The 19,798-nt window shown below is 49.4% G+C and overlaps 1 protein-coding gene across 1 annotated transcript; it reads left to right on the top strand.

Moving 5' to 3' along the window:
• Positions 1-497: 497 nt before the first annotated feature.
• Positions 498-15,811, top strand: LOC149320264 (uncharacterized). The gene is made up of 3 exons (XM_089513222.1): positions 498-884; positions 1,670-1,768; positions 13,527-15,811. The coding sequence occupies exons 1-3, from the start codon at positions 851-853 to the stop codon at positions 15,746-15,748; spliced, it is 2,355 nt and encodes a 784-aa protein (XP_089369348.1). The 5' UTR covers positions 498-850; the 3' UTR covers positions 15,749-15,811.
• Positions 15,812-19,798: the final 3,987 nt, after the last annotated feature.

Below are 19,798 nucleotides of genomic sequence, written 5' to 3'. Positions count from 1 at the left end.
AGGCATTGCTCTTCCACTCAGGACACCTTCCTCTCGGACTGCATCCCCCAGAATCCCCTGGTCAGAATGGCTCTAAAGAGGGGATTCTGGTGTTGCCTTCATCCCTGAAGGGGAGGCATTGCTCTTCCACTCAGGACACCTTCCTCTCGGACTGCATCCCCCAGAATCCCCTGGTCAGAATGGCTCTAAAGAGGGGATTCTGGTGTTGCCTTCATCCCTGAAGGGGAGGCATTGCTCATCCATTCAAGACGCCTTCCTCTCGGATGGCATCCTCCAGAATCCCCTGGTCAGAATGGCTATTAAGAGTGGATTCTGGTTGTTGCCTTCATACCTGAGGAGGAGGAGGCATTGCTCATCCACTCAGGACTCCTTCCTGTGGGACTCCATCCCCCAGAATCCCCTGGTCAGAATGGTTTGCAAGAGGGGATTCTGGGTGTTGCCTTCATCCCTGAAGGGGAGGCATTGCTCATCCATTCAGGACGCCTTCCTCTCGGACTGCATCCCCCAGAATCCCCTGTTCTGAATGGCTACAAAGAGGGGGTTCTGTGTTGTAATTATCACTTTCTTGAGAATTGCTAGAAACTCAGGAAAGTGGGAGAGATTGTTTAATCTGACTAGCAGAGTAAACACAGAGGAATACGACTCAGCCTGAAAACGAGGTCCACTGTATCTCCCAGTCCCAGGTGTCCCCAATAAAACACAGTCACTTGGTTAAAGTGAATAATAAAACAAAAATACGAAAAAAATAAGGTAGGAAAAAGTAGGTTACATACATCTTAGAAAAGTTTCTTCTCAGCATGCAAGGAAGGCATCTTCTCCTGAGAAGGAGAGGGCAAGAGAGAGAGAGAGAATGGTGGCTCTTTCTCCCAGGGACAACAGGCAAGGTATGCTCTTGGGTAAACAGGAAATGGAGGATATGCTGTGAGTAAGCAATAAACTACCATAGACATGTATTACTAGAAGGTCTCAGCATGCGAAGTTGCTATATCCCAACATTCTGGTTGTTGCCTTCATCCCTGAAGAGAAGGCATTGCTCATCCACTCAGGACTCCTTCCTCTCAGACTGCATCCCCCAGAATCCCCTGGTCAGAATGGCTCTCAAGAGGGGATTCTGGGTGTTGCCTTCATCGCTGAAGGGGAGGCATTGGTCATCCACTCAGGACTCCTAACTCTTGGACTGCATCCCCCAGAATCCCCAGTGCTTGGTGCAGAGACAGGGAGAAGTCTTTCTTGCTTCTTCCTCTGGGATCCTGGGATCTGGGGTTACATGGAGGGACTTCGAATTCCCCAAAAGAGAGGCCTATCATCAGAGTTCAGGGAAAAGGACTGGAAAGTCCCCCAAAACTGCAGTCTCCAAGAGTCTCTAGGAGAGTCTCCTCCTCCGTAGGCAGATGCCCTTGGACCCCTTTTGCCTCCCCCTAATTTATGGGGGGCATGGGAGGGGCTGCTTGGCACCCAGTGTGTCCAGGGGGTCCTTAGGGGAGGGGAAACCCCTGCAACCCCAAATAGACCGAGGGGGTCCCACCACGTCCCATGGTCCAGCAGGAAGGAGGGGTTCCCTTTCCCAGCCCCCTTTTCAGGGTCCCATCTGTATGCATCCCCTAGTTCTCTCTGAAAGGGCTTTTGAAGAAGCAGAGCCTGACCTCCATCTTCCCTTCTTCTTCCAAAGAAAGGAAGAGGAGCTGCACATTCGGACATCAGAGAATGACAAAGGAGACCCTTCGGAAGGAGCTTCGGAAGATGGAGGAAGAACAGCAGCGGCAGAAAGGTAAGCGACCCCCCAAGAGAGAAAGAAAGAGGGGGACCCCCAAGACCCCTTCCTCTCTGTCCCATGGCCTTCTCCCTCTGGCCCCTCTCAGTCCCAGTTTTGCCTTAGAGAAAGGGAACTGACCCCAAGAGAGAGAGAAAGAAGGGACCCCCAAGACCTCTTCCCCATGGCCTTCTCCCTCTGGCTCCTCTCAGTCCCAGGTTGGCCTTAGAGAAAGGGAACTGAACCCAAGAGAGAGAAAGAAAGAGGGGCACCCCAAGACCCCTTCCTCTCTGCCCCATAGCCTTTTCCCTCTGGCCCCTCTCAGTCCCAGGTTGGCCTTAGAGAAAGGGAACTGAACCCAAGAGAGAGAAAGAAAGAGGGGGACCCCAGGACCCCTTCCTCTCTGCCCCATAGCCTTTTCCCTCTGGCCCCTCTCAGTCCCAGGTTGGCCTTAGAGAAAGGGAACTGAACCCAAGAGAGAGAAAGAAAGAGGGGCACCCCAAGACCCCTTCCTCTCTGCCCCATAGCCTTTTCCCTCTGGCCCCTCTCAGTCCCAGGTTGGCCTTAGAGAAAGGGAACTGACCCCAAGAGAGAGAAAGAAAGAGGGGGACCCCAGGACCCCTTCCTCTCTGCCCCATGGCCTTCTCCCTCTGGCCCCTCTCAGTCCCAGGTTGGCCTTAGAGAAAGGGAACTGACCCCAAGAGAGAGAGAGAAAGAAAGAGGAAGACCCCTAAGAACCCTTCCTCTCTGCCCCATGGCCTCCTCCTTCTGACCCTTTCAGTCACAGGTTGGCGTTACAGAAAGGGAACTGACCCTAAGAGTGAGAGAGAGAAAGATAGGGACCCCCAAGACCCCTTCCTCTCTGCCTCATGGCCTTCTCCTTCTGGCCCCTCTCAATCCCACTTTGGCCTTAGAGTAATGGAACTGACCCCAAAGAGAGAAAGAAAGAGGGGGACCCCCAAGACCCCTTCCTCTCTGCCCCATGGCCTTCTCCCTCTGGCCCCTCTCAGTCCCAGGTTGGCCTTAGAGAAAGGGAACTGACCCCAAGAGAGAGAAAGAAAGAGAGGGACCCCAAGACCCCTTCCTCTCTGCCCCATGGCTTTCTCCCTCTAGCCCCTCTCAGTCCCAGTTTGGCCTTAGAGAAAGGGAACTGACCCCAAGAGAGAGAGAGAAAGAAAGAGGGAGACCCCTAAGACCCCTTCCTCTCTGCCCCATGGCCTCCTCCTTCTGACCCTTTCAGTCGCAGGTTGGCGTTACAGAAAGGGAACTGACCCTAAGAGTGAGAGAGAGAAAGATAGGGACACTCAAGACCCCTTCCTTTATGCCCCATGGCCTTCTCCTTCTGACCCCTCTCAGTCCCAGTTTGGCCTTAGAGAAAGGGAACTGACCCCCAAGAGAGAAGGAAAGAGCATTCATGATATATAGGTTAGGTTTAGGTTTTTTAATGTGTTTTCAAATTTTTTATTATTATTATGAAAATGTATTTTAACTAATTGTAATTTTGTACTTGTATTTTTCTTCCGCCTTAATCCGTAGGGAGAGGCGGTATGTGTGTGTGTGTGTGTGTGTGTGTTATTATTATTATTATTATTATTATTATTATATAGGTGGCCTTCATTCCCCCCAGAATTTACCTATATCTACAGACGTAATTGTTTCCCAGCAGACAGGGTCCCAACCTCCTGTATTCTGGGGTTCAGCTCCTCCTATTCACTCCTGTAGGCAGGGACAATAAAGAAAAGACCAGCCCCTATATAAGGAGGAGCTAGCCCCCCTGGGCCCCAGTCTTGTTCCTGCCTACGCTCCTAGCAGGGTGTGTCTTTTCGAGCCAGCGAAGTTTTTCCTTTCTTGGCCTTCCCTTCTTCTCCTCTCTCCTGCCTTTCCCCCCTTACTTGGTGGTGGCTATGGCAGAGGACCCTGAGAGCATGGGTAAAGGGCCATCCTTAACCCAGGCTTCCCTAGCTCAGGGTCTACCAGCCCAACAGAGGGAGCTGGCTTCAGAGGGAGACCCATTGGGATGTGTTTGCTGTTGCTCTGCAGCTTCTGCACTACAGCCACTCCAGTCCTTTTCTTCTCTTCGTTTCTCTTGCTGCCTTGGAAGCATGAAGAAAGACTTAATATGGCAAGGGCTCCCAGGATTGGAGAAAGGTCTTGGCTTTGCCAATGACTCTTCCTCCCCTCCAAAGCTGCCCCCTTTCATGGTGGGAGCACAGGAGATTTCTGCAAACAGCGTTGCAGCACATGGGAGCTGTGGGAAGAGATGGTGAGGGGTATCCCCTCCATGTCTCTGTTTCTCCACATTACCTCTGCCCAGCCTGTTTAAGGCCAGGGATCAGTGAGGAAACTGGCCAGAAGTCATGGAAACATCTCTGCTCAGCCCATTTGAGCCAGAGTTCAGAGGACAGGCCATTCAAAAGCCATGGCAAGGGATTTCTCTGCATCACCTCTGCACAGCCTGAAACGGCCAAGGTCAGAGAGGCAAGCCAGCCAGAAGACACAGGAGAAGAGGTGAGTACCAGGGACCCTCTCTCCCTAGCCACCAAAGAACCTTGGCCAGATCTAATGCCCTGGCTCTGCCATGGTCATTGCAGGCACTATGCCTAGAATTTATTTTTTTAATTTTTTTATTTATTTTATTTATTTTAGGTATTTATATCCCGCCCTTCAGCCCTAATGGCTATCAGGGCGGCTTACATTTATTATTATTTTTAGCCAGACAGTTCCCTGCCCGCAGGCTTACAATCTAAAAGACACGACACAAAAGGAGAAGGGAATGGTGAGGGGGGAGGGGATCAGGTCCAGCATTCTTCTCTCCCTCTGAGGCCTGGACCAAGGCAGATGGACCGGAGGGAGGACTCTGCTTCTTCCAGGCAGGCCTGGTGGAGCTCACCTGCCTCTCTCTCCCAGATGGTGGCTGAAGGGAGGGCTGGTCCTCTTCGAGGAAGGCAGTTGGAGCTCACCTGCCTCTCTCTCCCAGATGGTGGCTGAAGGGAGGGCTGGTCATCTTCGAGGAAGGCAGTTGGAGCTCACCTGCCTCTCTCTCCCAGATGGTGGCTGAAGGGAGGGCTGGTCCTCTTCGAGGAAGGCAGTTGGAGCTCACCTGCCTCTCTCTCCCAGATGGTGGCTGAAGGGAGGGCTGGTCCTCTTCGAGGAAGGCAGTTGGAGCTCACCTGCCTCTCTCTCCCAGATGGTGGCTGAAGGGAGGGCTGGTCATCTTCGAGGAAGGCAGTTGGAGCTCACCTGCCTCTCTCTCCCAGATGGTGGCTGAAGGGAGGGCTGGTCCTCTTCGAGGAAGGCAGTTGGAGCTCACCTGCCTCTCTCTCCCAGATGGTGGCTGAAGGGAGGGCTGGTCATCTTCGAGGAAGGCAGTTGGAGCTCACCTGCCTCTCTCTCCCAGATGGTGGCTGAAGGGAGGGCTGGTCATCTTCGAGGAAGGCAGTTGGAGCTCACCTGCCTCTCTCTCCCAGATGGTGGCTGAAGGGAGGGCTGGTCCTCTTCGAGGAAGGCAGTTGGAGCTCACCTGCCTCTCTCTCCCAGATGGTGGCTGAAGGGAGGGCTGGTCCTCTTCGAGGAAGGCAGTTGGAGCTCACCTGCCTCTCTCTCCCAGATGGTGGCTGAAGGGAGGGCTGGTCATCTTCGAGGAAGGCAGTTGGAGCTCACCTGCCTCTCTCTCCCAGATGGTGGCTGAAGGGAGGGCTGGTCATCTTCGAGGAAGGCAGTTGGAGCTCGCCTGCCTCTCTCTCCCAGATGGTGGCTGAAGGGAGGGCTGGTCATCTTCGAGGAAGGCAGTTGGAGCTCGCCTGCCTCTCTCTCCCAGATGGTGGCTGAAGGGAGGGCTGGTCATCTTCGAGGAAGGCAGTTGGAGCTCGCCTGCCTCTCTCTCCCAGATGGTGGCTGAAGGGAGGGCTGGTCATCTTCGAGGAAGGCAGTTGGAGCTCACCTGCCTCTCTCTCCCAGATGGTGGCTGAAGGGAGGGCTGGTCATCTTCGAGGAAGGCAGTTGGAGCTCACCTGCCTCTCTCTCCCAGATGGTGGCTGAAGGGAGGGCTGGTCCTCTTCGAGGAAGGCAGTTGGAGCTCACCTGCCTCTCTCTCCCAGATGGTGGCTGAAGGGAGGGCTGGTCCTCTTCGAGGAAGGCAGTTGGAGCTCACCTGCCTCTCTCTCCCAGATGGTGGCTGAAGGGAGGGCTGGTCATCTTCGAGGAAGGCAGTTGGAGCTCACCTGCCTCTCTCTCCCAGATGGTGGCTGAAGGGAGGGCTGGTCCTCTTCGAGGAAGGCAGTTGGAGCTCACCTGCCTCTCTCTCCCAGATGGTGGCTGAAGGGAGGGCTGGTCCTCTTCGAGGAAGGCAGTTGGAGCTCACCTGCCTCTCTCTCCCAGATGGTGGCTGAAGGGAGGGCTGGTCCTCTTCGAGGAAGGCAGTTGGAGCTCACCTGCCTCTCTCTCCCAGATGGTGGCTGAAGGGAGGGCTGGTCCTCTTCGAGGAAGGCAGTTGGAGCTCACCTGCCTCTCTCTCCCAGATGGTGGCTGAAGGGAGGGCTGGTCATCTTCGAGGAAGGCAGTTGGAGCTCGCCTGCCTCTCTCTCAATAAGGTTTGGGACTGCCAGGAGGGTAGATGAGGGCATAAACCCTTGGTCTCCCCCTTCCTTCCCATCTGTGGCCCCAATACCACCCAGGACCCCAACAGGTGTGGGGGATCCTTTTGCAGACTGGGAAACACATGGTGGTGTTGCCAGGGCTCCTGCACTTTCATTTTGAATTCTTATAATGAGATGGTGTGTAAGGAGGCAGAGGACTCCTCCTCTATGTTGTACATCCGCATGGCTGTAAAGGAAGCTGGACTTGGCCCAGCAGGAGCTGAAGCTTCTGACTCTAAAATAGTCTTTTTGGCTGCCACAGAGCATCCCACAAAAAAGCACAAAGTGGCTTCATGTCCTCCCCAGAGAGAGCATGGCCTCTGCCACCCACTTCTATACAGAGGCTGGAGGGCCATCTGTCGGTTATGCTTTGATTGAGAGTTCCTGCATGGCAGAATGGGGTTGGGCTGGATGGCCCTTGGGGTCTCTTCCAACCCAAGGATACTATGAGAGAGCACATGGATACAAATCCTCCTGTGTTCCCTCCCAAAAAATTACAACAACAAATAGGGGGTAACCACTTGTGGATATCATGAGTGGAGAGTTCCCTTCACCCCCAACTGTGTTTGGCTGCCCCAAACTATGGCACTCTTGAGAGAGCAGCTTGAGCGCTTGGCCTCTCCTTTCCATCAGAGGTTATCCTTTCTCAGGATACAAACATACCTCAGGTAAATGTAGAGCCATGTCCCACAGCAGCCCCTCTGCCCTTCCCAGCTACCTATGCAAGTGGGAAGGGAGTTGAGGACCAAGCCAGCTTCTATCATGCAGCCAGGTTACTGTAAAGCCTGCCTGAGATTGAAAGGGCTAAGCTTCTAAATCCCAGCTTGAAGTTGGGGCTGTCTCAAACATAAATAAAACAAAGTGCCCTGTGAGTATCAGGGCTACACTACAGGCCATATGCAGCTATCTACCCATGATTAGCAATGGCCTTCTGTCACTGCTAACCCAGGAGCAGTTTCCTCAGTGCCTGGAAGAAGCTACTGCCCAGGCAGCCTCCCTTGAGGGGGCAAATAAAGGAGGGGAGAGCCCCTACAGCAACAGGGCTGGGGGCTCAGATTTACAAGAGACACTGGTTAACTTTTCTGGTGTTCATTTTATTACTGTTAGCCCATGAGGTTTGAGTTGTGCTGTTTCTGCTCACCCCACTCTCCTTTTTCCAGGCCGGAGAAGATGCCAGGAAACTAACTCAACAAGGGAAGGGGCTAGCCATAAGCCAACATGATGACTTTTCTTCCTCCATCCTTGTCTCCATTAGGGCCAGAGCCTTTTTGCCTTAGCTGGAACAGCCTAAGACATAAGATGAGCACATGGTTCTACCTCCTTTGTTATCAGCCATAGCACTTCTCATTGAGAGCATAAGCTTTAATAATACAGATTCATTTAAATGCTAATAGACAGGGTGACTCAAGCAAGGAGAAGGCCTCTGGTCCCTCAGCAGACCTCTAATGCTTACATGCATTGAGGATCTTTGATAAAACATCTCATATGAGGTGATAGATATATTGGATTAAGGTGACCAACCAAGTTCCACTTTATTGGCAAAAGGGTTATGTTCCTGTTATAAAACACAGGGAACCTCGGTCAGCTAGCCTCAGGAGAGGTGGCTCCCCTTGCCTTCCCTTCTTTCATAGGAGAGATGTCTATTGAAGGGAAGAAACTAAAAAATACGGTTTCTTCCATGAGATGGTTCTCACTAATACAGGGGGTGAAGAAAAATTCTTATCAAAAACAAACAGACAAACAGCTTCCTCTCCATGGGGGGGGGGGGGGGGAGAGCCCCCCTTCCTCTGTGAGTGTTTTAAAACAATATAATCAGGCCTTTCTCCTAAGGGGTTGCTTCAAATCCCATTCAGACATCCTGCAGAGCCCTGATGAGTCTGCCACAAAGACCACAATTGCCTCTTACCTTGTCTAGATAGTTACTTTTTAAATAACAATGCCTGCTGATGGACTTGCCATTCAGCTGCTGCCTGGCTTTTAAGACCTATTTTAACAATGTCTATCATGCATATGATGAGTTGGGCTCAAGGGCATGAAGGTTAATGCTGCCAATCTCTTTCTTTTAGTGGTCTCAGAGTGCTACACAATTCCTTTGCATACTATTGGGCTGCTTTGATTGTCATTTCCTGCATGTCAGGGGGTTGGACTTGATGGCCCTTGTGGTCTCATCCAACTCCATGATTCTATGATTTTATTGTTATAAGGTTAGCTGCTGTGGGTGAGTGTCTTATCCCTGACTGGGTTTCATGCCAAGGTCTGGCCCAAACAACACCATTGTCTACTGCCTTCTGAGGCTGGGAAAATGGACTTCCTAGTGCCTATGCCTTGTTTTTCTGCTAGCACATGTGCGCAGATTCATATAGAGACTTACACTAGCCACCTATATGCCCACAGCTTGTTTTATACACACACACACACAAAACCTGTGATTTTACTGTTTTATACAGGAGACTCCATTTTACTATGCCATTATATTTTATGTGACTTGAGCTTCCATGGATTTGGTATCCATGCAAAGTCCTGAATCCAACTCCAGTACATATCGAGGGCCCACTATACTACTTAAAATTTAGATTTGTGTTCCTTTGACAGATCCTTTTTGTGGAGAAAATTCTCTCCTCAAAATTCGATACCCGAGGGCTATCCTTGCCAAGCCCTCTGTTACCATTTCATGACTCCTTAATCCAGGGGTTGGCAACCTCCGGCCCGCAGGCCGTATCCGGCCCGCGGGCACCTTTCTGCCGGCCCCCGGTCCCTCCCGGCGCCGAAATCGCCACCGATTTTGGTGGCTTTGGCCACCATTTTGTCCTTCAAAATGGCGGCAAAGTCTCACGCGACCAAAAAGGTCACGTGAGATTTCACCGCCATTTTGAAGGACAAAATGGCGGCGCCCATTAAGAGGTCCGCTGCGGCCTCCGGAGCCCTGAAACGGGCCTCCAGCAGCTGCAACGGGCCTCTGGGAGGCCTGTTGCTGTCACTGGGGCCCTCCAGGAGGGCTCCTGCGACGGCAGTGGGCCTCCCAGAGGCCCATTGCCTTCGCTGGGGTCCTCCAGGAGGGTTCTGGCGGCGGCAGCGGGCCCCTGGGAGGCCAGTTGCTGTCGCAGGGGCCCTCTAGGAGGGCTCCGATGGCAGCAGCGGGGCCCTGGCGTCAGGGGCCAGCAAAGACGGGGAGGTCTCAGAGGCCCGTTGCCTTCGCCAGGGTCCTCCAGGAGGGCTCCAACGGCGGCAGCGGGCCCCTGGCAGGCTCGTTGCCATCGCTAGGGCCCTCCAGGAGGGCTCCTGCGACGGCAGTGGGCCTCCCAGAGGCCCATTGCCTTCGCTGGGGTCCTCCAGGAGGGTTCCGGCGGCGGCAGCGGGCCCCTGGGAGGCCAGTTGCTGTCGCAGGGGCCCTCTAGGAGGGCTCCGATGGCAGCAGCGGGGCCCTGGCGTCAGGGGCCAGCAAAGACGGGGAGGTCTCCAGCGCTGGCGGTCCCCGCCGGCTCTTTCCTGGCCTCTGACAGGGCCTGGGGCCCCGTCGGGTCAGCAAAGAGGAGGTGGCCTGGTCCCTGGGGGGTGGAAGCTCCGCCCCTGGGGGTGGAAGCTCCACCCCCGGGGGTGGAAGCTCTGCCCCTGGCACGCGGCCCCGCCCCCAGAGGGTGGAAGCTCCACCCCCCGGCTTCGGCCCCCCAGTTGTCTGAGGGACACCAACCCGGCCCCCGGCTCAAAAAGGTTGCCTACCCCTGCCTTAATCAGCAGTTCATTCAGCTTGGAGACCCCTCAGCCTTCATACAGGTTGATGATAGTCTGCTACATGGAGTTGGGGCGATTTTTGAAGCCTCTAGACAAGTTCATCCTCAGATGAAATCAGACTTAATTCTGACCACAGGCCCTGTTAACACAGAGTGCATCTATGCTTCTGCATGGACTCACCAATGTCTGCGAGGTAAAGGTTAATCCAGTGTCTTCTTTGCCTAACCACGGAATTAGTCTTATTTTACACAGGTTCACAGATGTTCCAGTAAAGAACTGCACATTGTTTTGAAATATTAGTTGGAGGTCAGACATTAACTTTCCTCTTTCAGAGCAGTAAGTCTTAATTGCTACATGTGAAATCACCTTAATATCACCTTCATTGCTATAACCAGTTGACAGGGTGATCAGTGATAGGCTGGAAGCTGCCCTAGGTCCAGATTAAATCAGGTTCTATTCTGATTGATCACATAATCCACCTTTTAGACAAGTTCTCATCGCCTGCTTCAGGTTTTCAGTGGCTGACCTGCTTTACTCCATCCAAGATGGCATCAAAAAGGGACTTAGACCCAACATGGTTATAAGGCAGGTGCCTGCCATCACGTCAGCTCTGCTCCATACGAGAGCAGCTAGAATGGCAGCCATCCTCACATTAATATGCTGTTGAGGGGAGTTTCCAACAGGGCCAGGCCACCAGACATCGTTTTCCAACTTGGGGTGTGAACATGGTCTTGAAGGCGCTGACGGTTGGGCCGATCAAGTCCCTTCGGGAGGCCTCCCTCAAACACCTCTCCCTCAAGGTCATCTTCCTCACAGCCATTACCTCCGCCAGACGGGTGTCAGAGCTGGGGCCCTGTCAGTAGGTAAAGACTTGTGTATTTTTAGGCCAGACTCAGTGTGCCTTCGTCCAGACCCTACCTTCGTGCCTAAGGGCAACTCAGCCTTTCAAGTGTCATAGGACGTTCTCCTGTCTTCATTCTGCCCCGATCCTAAGAAGGACTTGGAAAAGACCTGGCGCACATTGGATGTGCGCAGAGCCCTCAAAATCTACATCAAGAGGCCTTTATCCTTCAGGTCATCCGAGGCATTGTTCATTTCCTTTCGCACGGGCTCTTTGGGGTGGAAGGTATCTGCCTCGACCCTGACTAAGTGGATCAGGTCTTGTATTCAAGACAGCTACCGAACTCTTGATGTCGCTCCCCCCGAGGGGGTGATGGCGCACTCAACCAGGAGCGCATCTACCTCTGCGGCCCTGGCCACTAGTGCCTCCCTGTCAGACATTTGCAGGGGGCCACATGGAAGTCGCCTCCGACCTTCATAAGACATTACAAACTGGACGTGTCTGAGTCCGCTGAGGCGTCATTTGTAAGGAGAGTCCTCCAACAGATTGTGTCGGGGCCCATAATCTCCTAGCAGCACCTCCCTCCCAGTTCGAGAGGGCTTTTGTAAACCCCAGAATACAGGAGGTTAGGGCCCTGTCTGCTGGGAAAAGGAACGTTGGTTCTTACCCGTGATACGTTCATTTCCAGCAGACAAGGGCCCTAGCATCCTGCCCACCCAGGTGCTGCCTGAGGCCTCCAACCCTGGCTGCCTCTCGGTGGACCTGCCTTGTTCTTCTTGTTGCTGGATTGGTTTTCTGAGTTCTTGTTTGTTCTTGGACTAGTTTTTTCTAAGCTGTTCTAGTTAACCCTTAGCTGAGGTTACTAAAGTTCAGTTCCTTGGTGTACCTTACTACTCGCTTGGCTTGTTATAGACTGAGGCCCAGGGGGGCTAGCTCCTCCCTATATAGGGGCCGGTCTTTTGTTTATTGTCCCTGCCTACAGGAGCAAATAGGAGGAGCTAAACCCAGAATATAGGATGCTAGGACCCTCGTCTGCTGGAAATGAACGTATCACGGGTAAGTGCCAACCTTCTTTTCCAAACGTAATTGTTGGAAATGTTCTCCTTCTGTCCCAGGTTCCTATTTCCATTTATGGTGGAGTTGCCCAGAAACAAAAAAATACTGGACAGAAATGAATAGTTTTGAAAACGGAGTTAAAGATAGAATTATTATTTACACCAGAGACGTTTCTGTTAGCAATGGCAGAGGAAAGAGTGGGGAAAACACAGAAACGTTGTTTTCTCTTTTCTATCATGTGCTAGAACAATTTTTGCACAAAAGTGGAAAACGGAGACAATTCCAAATATAAATCAATGGTTAACAAACGTTTATGAAATGGCACAATTGGACAAAATGACACGTTGGATGAGGGGGAAACAGAAGAATACAGTGTGCCCTCCTTATATGCGGATGGCAAACCCAGCCATTGTCCCCAATGGTGTCACACACGCACGCTGCCATTGGGGACAAAAGTCCCTCGCCTCCTCCCCTCCCTCCCTGCTTAGTTACCTTTCGCTGCTGCTGTCGCCGCTGGAAAGGCTGAATGGTGGTGCTGGAGGCCTTGAAGGCCTCCGGCACGGCTGCAAACCTCCTCACCGCTGCTGCTGCGGGAAAAGCCAGGTGGTGGTGCTAGAGGCCAACCCTCGGCCTCCTTGCCACCACCAAGGAAGGGCTGGATGGTGGTGTTGGAGGCCTCTTGGCCCCTGACACCACTGTCACCAGGCCTTTCCCATGAGGAGGGTGAGAAGCGCCAGAGGTCTTCAAAGCCTCCAGCACTGTCACCCAGCCTTCTCACCAACTCCGCCACCACAGAAGGCCTCCAGCACTGACACCTGGCTGGCGGCAGTGAGGAGGCCGGGTGGCAGTGCTAGCGGCCTTGAAGGCTTCTGGCGCTTCTGCTTGTCCTCCTCGCAGGAAAGGCCTGGTGTCGGTGGTGTCGGGAGCCAAAGTCCCATTAAATACAAGGGCATCGCAAAATGGTGTCCCTTATAAAAAATGGAAAATCAAGGTTTGACATTTGAAAATTATACTTATATTTTGAATATTTTCAAGCAGTGGAAGCTTGAATCCATGTATAAAAAATCCATGGATAAGAAGGGCCAATTGTAAAAGATATTAAGCAATACAAAATGTGTATTTGTATGAGTCCTGAGTGGATGTAATTTGTATGTTTTGTATTAATAAAGTATTTTTAATAAAAATTAAACCTGTAAAGCAATAAATTTATAAGAGAGATGGAAAAGTGATCCTAGATCAAAGGAAGTCAAACCTTTTTGTTATGTGTATTTTACAAAAATGAAGGACATACAAGTTTTATGTCTCTTTGTGTATGTCTGATGTTGGATGTTGATACGTGGATATTTACATTGAATTGAATGTCAATAAAAATATAATTAAAAAAATATTTGCATGAATGAAGAGTCCCATATTCTAAACAGAAGCAAATCAGAATGGGGAGATTATAAAATAAAGAAAGTAATTCAGTTTGATTCTGTGCTTGGCTCCTAATTGCTTCTCCTTTTTCCTGACGCAGGTAATGAGCAGCAGAGGGGGAACTATGAGGAGCCACCTGCGACTTCAATGGAAATTGTGGAGCCTTTCATGGAAGAAGAGGAGTTTGGAAATGAAAAAGAACTGAAAAGGAAAAGGGGAAACCAAACGAAAAATGAGGAGAACAACTCCTCTGTCCCTCAGAGAGCCAAACTTTCTGAACCTCTCCCTTTAGGCTCAGATCAAGAAGAGTGTCCTCTCTGTGGGAGAATATGCAGATGTAAATCACAATTAAAGACACACTTCAGCGTTCCCATGGGAGAGAGACCATACAAATGCATGGAATGTGGAAAGGGCTTCAGTCGAAGAGAACACCTATGTTCACATCAAAGGACCCACACAGGAGAGAAACCATATAAATGCATGGAATGTGGAAAGGGCTTCAGTCAGAGTGGACATCTACATCAACATCAAAGAACTCACACAGGGGAGAAACCATATAAATGCATGGAATGTGGGAAGAGCTTCAGTAGGAGTGAATATCTCAGTTCCCATCACAGGACCCACACAGGAGAGAAACCATACAAATGCTTGGAATGTGGGAAGAGCTTCGGTTGTAGTGGAGATCTACACAAACATCAAAGAACCCATACAGGTGAGAAGCCATACAAATGCATGGAATGTGGGAAGAGCTTCAGTGAGAATGGGACTCTATGTTTACATGAAAGGACCCACACAGGAGAGAAACCGTACAAATGCTTGGAATGTGGGAAGAGCTTCAGTCAGAGTGGAACTCTACATCAACATCAAAGAACCCACACAGGGGAGAAACCATATAAATGCATGGAATGTGGGAAGAGCTTCAGTCAGAGTGGATATCTCAGTTCCCATCACAGGACCCACACAGGAGAGAAACCGTACAAATGCATGGAATGTGATAAGAGTTTTAGCGACAGTGGAACTCTACGTAAACATCAAAAAACCCACACAGGGGAGAACCCATATAAATGCATGGAATGCGGGAAGAGCTTCAGTCACAGTGGAACTCTATGGTTACATCAAAGAATCCACACAGGAGAGAAGCCATATAAATGCATGGAATGTGGGAAGAGCTTCAGTGAGAGTGGACATCTCCGTTTACATCAAAGAACCCACACAGGAGAGAAACCATATCAATGCATGGAATGTGGGAAGAGCTTCAGTCAGAGTGGAAATCTACAGAAACATCAAAGAACCCACACAGGGGAGAAACCATATAAATGCATGGAATGCGGGAAGAGCTTCAGTGAGAGTGGACATCTACGTTTACATCAAAGAACCCACACAGGAGAGAAACCATATAAATGCATGGAATGTGGAAAGAGCTTCAGTCAGAGTGGAAATCTACAGAAACATCAAAGAACCCACACAGGGGAGAAACCATATAAATGCATGGAATGCGGGAAGAGCTTCAGTGAGAGTGGACATCTACGTTTACATCAAAGAACCCACACAGGAGAGAAACCATATAAATGCATGGAATGTGGAAAGAGCTTCAGTCAGAGTGGAAATCTACAGAAACATCAAAGAACCCACACAGGGGAGAAACCATATAAATGCATGGAATGCGGGAAGAGCTTCAGTGAGAGTGGACATCTACGTTTACATCAAAGAACCCACACAGGAGAGAAACCATATAAATGCATGGAATGTGGAAAGAGCTTCAGTCAGAGTGGAAATCTACAGAAACATCAAAGAACCCACACAGGGGAGAAACCATATAAATGCATGGAATGCGGGAAGAGCTTCAGTGAGAGTGGACATCTACGTTTACATCAAAGAACCCACACAGGAGAGAAACCATATAAATGCATGGAATGTGGAAAGAGCTTCAGTCAGAGTGGAAATCTACAGAAACATCAAAGAACCCACACAGGGGAGAAACCATATAAATGCATGGAATGCGGGAAGAGCTTCAGTGAGAGTGGACATCTACGTTTACATCAAAGAACCCACACAGGAGAGAAACCATATAAATGCATGGAATGTGGAAAGAGCTTCAGTAGAAGTGGAACTCTACATTTACATCAAAGAACCCACAGAGGAGAGAAGCCCTATAAATGCATGGAATGTGGAAAGAGCTTCAGTGACAGTAGAACTCTACATAAACACCAAAGAACCCACACAGGAGAGAAACCCTATAAATGCATGGAGTGTGGGAAGAGTTTCAGTCAGAGTGGAAATCTACATTCACATCAAAGAACCCACACGGGAGAACCCATATAAATGCATGGAGTGTGGGAAGAGCTTCAGTCAGAGTGGAAATCTACAGAAACATCAAAGAACCCACACAGGGGAGAAACCCTATAAATGCATGGAATGCGGGAAGAGCTTCAGTGAGAGTGGACATCTACGTTTACATCAAAGAACCCACACAGGAGAAAGGCCATATAAATGCATGGAATGCGGGAAGAGCTTCAGTGAGAGTGGACATCTACGTTTACATCAAAGAACCCACACAGGAGAGAAACCATATAAATGCATGGAATGTGGAAAGAGCTTCAGTAGAAGTGGAACTCTACATTTACATCAAAGAACCCACAGAGGAGAGAAGCCCTATAAATGCATGGAATGTGGAAAGAGCTTCAGTGACAGTAGAACTCTACATAAATACCAAAGAACCCACACAGGAGAGAAACCCTATAAATGCATGGAGTGTGGGAAGAGTTTCAGTCAGAGTGGAAATCTACATTCACATCAAAGAACCCACACGGGAGGACCCATATAAATGCATGGAGTGTGGGAAGAGCTTCAGTCAGGACGGAACTCTACAGTTATATCAAAGAACCCACACAGGAGAGAAACCATATAAATGCATGCAATGTGGGAAGAGCTTCAGTCGGAATGATAGTCTGCATTCACATCAAAGAACCCGCATGGGGAAAACCTTATAAACGTATGAAATGCTGAAAGCTTATCTGGGAAAAGATGAAAAATTAGACCGTGAAGCATTTAAACTATAATGGCTGACATATTATCAGATGCGGGAAAGAGAGACGATATGAAGAGCTGACAGTACCGGGGGTTCATAATTTTAAAGTTTTTATGCACAGATGGTAGTCATTTCATAGGTAAAATCTAGAAATTGCTACTTATGTTTGACAATGAAGAAGAACAGATATCATTAATTGGACAAAATTAATCGGGACATAATATTTGAATGGATCAATGGCAAAAGGTACAAGGAAAACCTGTACAGAATTATGTTTATAAACCTATATTACCCCAGAGAAATGGGCTAAAATGTATAAAGGATATATGTAGCATGAATGCCCAATGTGGGCTTGGCATCCACCGATTTAAGCATCCATGGATGACAAACCCCATTAGTTTCAATGGTTGCTCTTGTGCATGGCCCTATTTAATGCTAGAGGACTTGAGGTCCTGTGGTTTTTGCCATTTGCGGGGCATTGGCTCCTCCCTCCTTAATTGTCATCTTTCGTCCTGTGAGGGAGAGAATAGGCTGGTCCAGCTCCACCAGGGCTAGCCTGAAGAAAGAGGCTCCTCCCTCCACAACTGTCATCCTTCGGCCTGGGAGGGAGAGAATAGACTGGTCCAGCTCCATCAGGGCTAGCCTGAAGATAGAGGCTCCTCCCTCCATAACTGTCATCCTTCGGCCTGGGAGGGAGAGAATAGGCTGGTCCAGCTCCACCAGGGCTAGCCTGAAGAAAGAGGCTCCTCCCTCCACAACTGTCATCCTTCGGCCTGGAAGGGAGAGAATAGGCTGGCCCAGCTCCATCAGGGCTAACCTGAAGATAGAGGCTCCTCCCTCCATAACTGTCATCCTTCGTCCAGTGAGGGAGAGAATAGGCTGGCCCAGCTCTATCAGGGCTAGCCTGAAGAAAGGCTCCTCCCTCCATGACTGTCATCCTTCAGCCTGTAAGGGAGAGGATAGACTGGCCCAGCTCCATCAGGGCTAGCCTGAAGAAAGGCTCCTCCCTCCATGACTGTCATCCTTCAGCCTGTAAGGGAGAGGATAGGCTGGCCCAGCTCCATCAGGGCTAGCCTGAAGATAGAGGCTCCTCCCTCCTTAATTGTCATATTTCGGCCTGTGAGGCAGAGGATAGGCTGGCCCAGCTCCATCAGGGCTAGCCTGAAGAAAGAGGCTCCTCCCTCCTTAACTGTCATCCTTTGGCCTGTAAGGGAGAGGATAGGCTGGCCCAGCTCCATCAGGGCTAGCCTGAAGATAGAGGCTCCTCCCTCCATAACTGTAATCTTTCAGCCTGTGAGGGAGAGGATAGGCTGGCCCAGCTCCATCAGGGCTAGCTTGAAGAAAGAGGCTCCTCCCTCCTTAACTGTCATCTTTTGGCCTGTGAGGGATAGAGTAGGCTGGCCCAGCTCCACCAAGGCTAGCCTGAAGATAGAGGCTCCTCCCTCCATCACTGCCATCCTTCGGCCTGGGAGGGAGAGAATAGGCTGGCCCAACTCCACCAGGGCTAGCCTGAAGAAGAAGAGCCCTCCCTCCAGTCCATCTGCCTTGGTCCAGGCCTCAGAGGGAGAGAAGAATGATGAACCTGATCCTCCCCACCATTCCCTTCTCCTTTTGTCTTGTGTCTTTTAGATCGTAAACCTGAGGGCAGGGAACCGTCTATTATCCCCTCTGTTGTAAGCCGCCCGGATTCCCAGTGATTGGGCGGCATATAAATAAATCCTATTATTATTATTATTATTATTATTATTATTATTATTATTATTAGCATCTTTCGCACCTGAATCAAGAGAGTCGTCAGCTTTCTTTCTTCATATCTTTTTCTGTTTTCTCTGTGACTAGATGTTGTTAACTTTTTGTACATTTTAAAATCTAATATGGATCTGGAATCAGAAAACAAATATGGAATATAAGGATATTATTTGCCCCAAAATGGGAATGAAACGAAGTGCCAAAAATGGAAGAATCCATTGTCCAAGTTTACAGAATGAGTCCCTAAAACTGACGCAGACTATAAAAGATAAACCAAATGAGGATTTTTTGGAAACTGGAAACACTTTTTATATTTCTTGAGCATTAAGAGAATTAATGATGGAATAATTTGCAGTTTTGATTATAAGTAACTCTAGGAAGTATATTTAGGCAGATTAGTCATGACAGAATAAATTTCACAAACAGGTTTTCTTTCCACATTTATCTTTAAAGGGGTCTGAGTTCTTTTCTGTTTTAGATCATTTTGCTTAGTTGGTGACAGATTTGTTTGTGTTTATGGCAATAGATTCTGTGTAGTGAATGAAGTTTTATATAGATATTATGTATGTATTGGATGGTTTTAATTTTTGTCCTTTGTTTCTTTTTCTGTTTTCTCTGTGACTGGATGTTTTTTAACTTTTTTGTACATTTTAAAATCTAATAAATATATATTTTTAAAATGTAAACTACAGCCAGAGCCTGGAATAAAGTTGTCTTTCTTAGAAACGCCGCCATTTCCCCTCAGGCATTGAAGGTGATAGTCCCTCAGTTAAAGCAGGATGAAAGCGCTACAGCCGTGTAGACAGGAAGCCAAACCAAGGACTCAGGGATTCCTCCTGTCTGTTCCTCAGCTGAGTTCCCTGAAACATCGCTTTCTTCCCAAATCCACTCATAAAATACAAACTCAGAACAAATGAGGCTGATTCCTTCTCCCTGAAGAGAGAGAGGTAGGCCAAGGGCAGCCCAACTAAGAGCGGCACCAGAAAACGCTCAGTCCCTTTGGGCCTCCATTTGTCTTGGATTTCATCTCCCAGAATCCCCAGCCGACGCAGTCGACAGCCAGAGGTCATGGGAGCTGGAGTGCCAATCGTCTGGAAATACCAAAGGTTGGGAAACGCTGCTCAGACCTGGAAGCAGAGCTCATCCTGGTCAGGAGAACAAAGAGAAAGGCCTCGGAAAAAAGCGTTCAGTGAGTAACACATAAAAAGGTTTTCATATCTAAACTACGCAAAAGTTGCAGAGGCAGCAAATTCCCTTGCATCCAAATCATCATCAGTGTGTGAACAGAGCAAACGCTGCGCCAAAAAGCATGAATAGCAAGGAGCGCATGCTTCCAAGATGCAAACAAAATCAAAAGTGTAAATACATACAAAGTACATGGAAACATGAGAAGGATATGAACTTCCAAAGAGCATGCAAGGTGAAAAGTATAAAAACATCCAAACACGTTTCAACAAGAGTCTTCTTCTTCTTCAGTGGAAAACCAACCTGAAAAAATAGGAGAATACTATAGTTATTATATTGTTCAGATATATACACCATGTTATAAAATAATAATACACTGACAAACATTTGGATGCAAGGGAATCTGCTGT

The sequence above is a fragment of the Sceloporus occidentalis genome, unplaced genomic scaffold (genome assembly GCF_023333645.1).
Source record: "Sceloporus occidentalis isolate IW3139 unplaced genomic scaffold, rSceOcc1.0.p SCAF_2, whole genome shotgun sequence".
In the NCBI taxonomy this organism is placed as follows: domain Eukaryota; kingdom Metazoa; phylum Chordata; class Lepidosauria; order Squamata; family Phrynosomatidae; genus Sceloporus; species Sceloporus occidentalis.
The sequence above is the reverse complement of the archived record's forward strand: the minus strand, read 5'-3'. Positions and strand labels throughout refer to the sequence as shown.